We start from the raw sequence: 5,039 nt of genomic DNA on the forward strand, positions 1-5,039 counted from the left end.
GATCGTTGGGACACGTCCTATAGGCTGGCTGGACATGATCGCTGGGACAAGTATTACAGGCAGGTTGGACATGATCGTTGGGACACGTCCTATAGGCTGGCTGGACATGATCGCTAGGACAAGTCTTACAGGCAGGTTGGACATGATCGTTGGGACACGTCCTATAGGCAGGTTTGACATGATCGTTGGGACAAGTCTTACAGGCAGGTTGGACATGATCGTTGGGACACGTCCTATAGGCAGGTTGGACATGATCGTTGGGACACGTCCTATAGGCAGGTTGGACATGATCGTTGGGACACGTCCTATAGGCAGGTTGGACATGATCGTTGGGACACGTCCTATAGGCAGGTTGGACATGATCGTTGGGACACGTCCTATAGGCTGGTTGGACATGATTGTTGGGACACGTCCTATAGGCAGGTTGGACATGATCGTTGGGACACGTCCTATAGGCTTGTTGGACATGATCGTTGGGACACGTCCTGTAGGCAGGTTGGACATGATCGTTGGAACACGTCCTATAGGCAGGTTGGACATGATCGTTGGGACACGTCCTATAGGCTTGTTGGACATGATCGTTGGGACACGTCCTATAGGCTGGCTGGACATGATCGCTAGGACAAGTCTTACAGGCAGGTTGGACATGATCGTTGGGACACGTCCTATAGGCTGGCTGGACATGATCGCTAGGACAAGTCTTACAGGCAGGTTGGACATGATCGTTGGGACACGTCCTATAGGCAGGTTGGACATGATCGTTGGGACACGTCCTATAGGTTTGTTGGACATGATCGTTGGGACACGTCCTATAGGCTGGCTGGACATGAACGCTAGGACAAGCCTTACAAGCAGGTTGGACATGATCGTTGGGACACGTCCTATAGGCTGGTTGGACATGATCGTTGGGACACGTCCTATAGGCAGGTTGGACATGATCGTTGGGACACGTCTATAGGCTTGTTGGACATGATCGTTGGGACACGTCCTATAGGCTTGTTGGACATGATCGTTGGGACACGTCCTATAGGCAGGTTGGACATGATCGTTGGGACACGTCCTATAGGCAGGTTGGACATGATCGTTGGGACACGTCCTATAGGCTGGCTGGACATGAACGCTAGGACAAGTCTTACAAGCAGGTTGGACATGATCGCTAGGACACGTCCTATAGGCTTGTTGGACATGATCGTTGGGACACGTCCTATAGGCTGGTTGGACATGATCGCTAGGACACGTCCTATAGACTGGTTGGACATGATCGCTACGACACGTCCTATAGGCTGGTTGGACATGATCGTTAGGACAAGTCTTACAGGCTGGTTGGACATGATCGTTGGGACACGTCCTATAGGCTTGTTGGACATGATTGTTGGGACACGTCCTATAGGCTAGTTGGACATGATCGTTAGGACAAGTCTTACAGGCTGGTTGGACATGATCGTTGGGACACGTCCTATAGGCAGGTTGGACATGATCGTTGGAACACGTCCTATAGGCTGGTTGGACATGATCGTTGGGACACGTCCTATAGGCTGGTTGGACATGATCGTTGGGACACGTCCTATAGGCAGACATCTCTGTCTCATACCTAAAAAGGTCGGCTATAAAAAGGTCAAACCAACAAGGTAGGAGGTGATGACGATCTGAAAGAGCCAGAACCCAGCAGGCCTGAGAACTATATTCAGGTGATCCAATGATTTGGTCAGGAAGTTCTGCTATTGCATGAAAACTAACTAATGCAGTAAAACCTGTTGGTCCTCTCGTTCTGTTGTCTCAGACTGTGAGCTGGAGGTGGATGAGGGGGTGGAGTCTGTCCTGCTGCCCTTCAGAACCTCTGGGGATCTGTCAGATGCTGAGGTGGAGTGGTGGCGCTACGAGCCTGAACCACCGATGACGGTCCACAAACACCAGCACGGCTTGGACCGGGCTGAAGATCAGCACCAGTTTTACAGAGAGCAAACAGAGATGAGGTCAGAGTTTGGAGACCCGAGTCTGACCCTGAAATACCCGACAGACCGGGACAGCGGCAGCTACATCTGTAAGGTCCACAACAAGAGGAACAAGAGGAAGAAAACTGTGATGCTCAGAGTCATCAGTAAGTCAGAACCGACTGAATCCAGAACCGTCAGAAGACACATTTCAGTGACCTGATCCTACCTCCATGTTTTACTGCCTATAGTCCCAGTTTATCAGCCTGACTGATCATAGAACATGTGTTCATAGGAGACCCATTATAAAATACTGGACCCAGCTGGTTTTACCCTTAGACCTATTCAAGTCCAAACCATTCAGCATATGTCCCCCTGTTGTCTCCACTGTCCTGACTGGTCTATTATAGTTCTGATATTTAACCCAAACTGAGTATAGAACAAGAAAAACATTGTTGTGTTGGACACTAGATTATAAATATTTGACTCCCAATATTCCCAGCAGAATCAGTATGTTAAATAGACCCAAACACTGCTGCCCAGAACCCTCTGCAGCAGTGGCGGTTCTAGACCAGACTTATCGGGGGGCCACGGTGGGGCCAGTGTTTTTTCATGGGGCTACAGAACAAAAGCATAAAACAAACAAACTGAACAGTATTACATCATTTAGTAAATTAGGTGAGATAATTCTGACTCTGGAGCTGCAGGTAGCAGACCCCTGACCTGGCAGATGAAAACTCTGATCCTGTCTCAGTTCGGCTGAAGCTAAAAGTCAAAAACCTTCATTTTGAATTTATTGTTAAAGTAAAACTGTAAAGGCCAAAAATTCAATTGGTCCAAGGGACCAATCAGTTAAGGTTTCTTTGCCAGCGCTTTTCATCATAAGACAGTGATTCAGTTTGATGTCTTCAGTACAGGGGCCATGACGGGGGCCAACCGGGGCCAAAACAGGCACTGACCCCTGTCATGGCCCCTAGAACCGCCTATGTTACCAAGGAAACACTGCAGGCAGCTGATGATGTGAACTGAGTCTTGTTGAATGTGGTCCTGGTTCTGATGTTAGGTTCTGTTGCTTCTCAGATCGGCAGGTGGAGGTGGATTCAGAGGCGGAGTCTGTCCTGCTGCCATTCAGAACCACACCTGAGCTCCCTGAAGATGCTACAGTGGTTTGGTGGAAGCTGGAACCAGAACATGTGAAGGTCCATGTGTATCAGAAGGGCTGTGAGCTAGCTGAAGAACAGGAGGAGTCTTACAGGAACAGAACCCAGATAAGTGAAGATCTGCTGAGAACCGGAGACCTCAGTCTGACTTTGAGATGTCCCACAGATGGAGACAGTGGGACGTACAGGTGTGAAGTCTACAGTGAGACAAAGAAAAGCTGCAGGGAGAAAACAGTGATCGTCAAAGTCCAAAGTCAGTCTGACCTCTGACCTCTGAAATGTTTCTGCTTGCTGTTGTCTCTGTCTGACTGCCCTCTGTCTCCTTTGTAGAGAGAAGTCAGGGACAAACTATGGACATCAGGAAGAGAAGAAAGTCCACTGGTCCCTCTCCTCTGCTGGATCCTCAGCCTCTATGATTGGTTGTTAGTGATGCTCTCTGAGCTCTGCTTCATGGACTGCCAGTCTGGACTTTAGTCTGAAGACGTTGTTGTCTTGTTGTCCTCATCTTGTTGCTGATGATCACGGCTGTCCTGGTTGAACCAGCAGACAGACCGCTGTCCTGCCCAGTGGACAGATCTGCTAACTGGACGACTTCTGAACTCGTTCAGCTCTCTGAGAGTCTGCTGGTGTCTGAAAAAACAACGTGTCTCCAAAGACAGCATCGGTCTTCTTCTGCTGTTGGACTCGGAGTTCAGAGCTTCAGGTTGATCTCAGGAACCTCTTCGTCATCATTTTGGACCTTGAAGACATGTTGTCTCTCTATGGAATGGAGCTGAGATGTTTCAGATGCAGAAATAGATTTTTATCTTTCTACATAAAATAAAAATGTAATAAAAAGAAAGATGTAAACTATAGAACATAAACTCTAAGGCTCTGAACTAAAGATGAATCTGGAATAAGAATGTAAACCAGAACCTGAGTGGTTCTGAGATTCTTAAGGTTCTAAAAATCAATTGCGCTGATTCAATTTATTTTTGTGCTGCGTTTGTTTTAATTATATTAACACTTATTTCCAGAGGTCATCAAAGGTCAGCCAGTCAATTCATTTTACTGCAATTCTGAGCTGATTTGTGCTGCTAATGTTTATCACTTTAAAGTTTTTAAAGTTTAGCCACATTATCTAAACCAGTTAGAGCTGAACAATCCTGGTTTTTACATAACAAACGTATCTCACTCAACATCATTTAACGGTGCTCTATTCAGGGGGAATAAAAGAAGAAGGAAAAAAAAAATTATGATTTTTTTGTTTTTACTTTTAAACAGTTTATTCGGGCAAATAAGTCAGGCAGAAAGAGTCTCAGCATTTTCCCTCAAGGTGAGTGCCAAGTGACTGCTGAGTGTACACAGGCAACAATATCTGTGCTGCCTGCACAGATAAGGGCTGTTTTTAGCTGCCCTGGTGAGGACCCATATTGATAATAAAGGCCTATGCATCTCTCCTTACTTTAAACTTTGCTATCTTCCCTTCACTTTATATGCAAGGATACTAGTGCCCCTTTTCCACTAGTACCAACTCAGACCGGTTTTCTACGAATCAACTAACAATTTCAGCTTATTAGTAACGGTTAAGTGGAACCTTTACAATTTTTAGTTCCTGCTTGGTTGCGGTTTCAACCGTTCCGAGTCGGACTGAACACACAATGTCAGAAAACTGTTGGTCACTGATTGGGTTAGGGGCGGCGTCACTAGTCAGAGCAATTGTTGAATCATTTTACGCTGGGTTTATTGTGTCTATGAGCAGTATTATAGCAAGCTAGCATTAGGTTGCTTTGGCTTACTCTCACACGTCCTCCAGTTCATATCCCTCTGTTTGATCCGGCATGGCTTGCCGCTCTCTCCTGTACTGATCTATAGTACTTTGGATCTCGCCGCCCAGAACCTTCTCTGGATCTGTTCTTTAACTCTGAGTCTGACAGCAGCCATAAACAGAACAGCAGTCTAGGCTGGT

The 5,039-nt window shown here is 46.7% G+C and overlaps 1 protein-coding gene across 1 annotated transcript; it reads left to right on the forward strand.

Moving 5' to 3' along the window:
• The first annotated feature begins 1,506 nt into the window (after positions 1–1,506).
• Positions 1,507–4,624, forward strand: LOC124881213. Its single transcript, XM_047386753.1, has 3 exons — positions 1,507–2,098; positions 3,012–3,344; positions 3,422–4,624. Exons 1-3 carry the CDS (start codon positions 1,894–1,896, stop codon positions 3,505–3,507), a joined length of 624 nt encoding a protein of 207 aa, XP_047242709.1. The 5' UTR covers positions 1,507–1,893; the 3' UTR covers positions 3,508–4,624.
• The last annotated feature ends 415 nt before the right edge of the window (positions 4,625–5,039 follow it).

Source organism: Girardinichthys multiradiatus, chromosome 14 (assembly GCF_021462225.1).
Source record: "Girardinichthys multiradiatus isolate DD_20200921_A chromosome 14, DD_fGirMul_XY1, whole genome shotgun sequence".
NCBI classification, from domain to species: Eukaryota; Metazoa; Chordata; class Actinopteri; order Cyprinodontiformes; family Goodeidae; genus Girardinichthys; species Girardinichthys multiradiatus.

Bases quoted from the DNA above. Each gene is read 5' to 3' on its own strand.
- LOC124881213 (XM_047386753.1), top strand. From the start codon at position 1,894: ATGACGGTCCACAAACACCAGCACGGCTTGGACCGGGCTGAAGATCAG. The intron at 2,099-3,011 runs GTAAGTCAGAAC...GTTGCTTCTCAG, and splicing joins TGTGATGCTCAGAGTCATCA to ATCGGCAGGTGGAGGTGGAT. The intron at 3,345-3,421 runs GTCAGTCTGACC...TCTCCTTTGTAG, and splicing joins AGTGATCGTCAAAGTCCAAA to AGAGAAGTCAGGGACAAACT.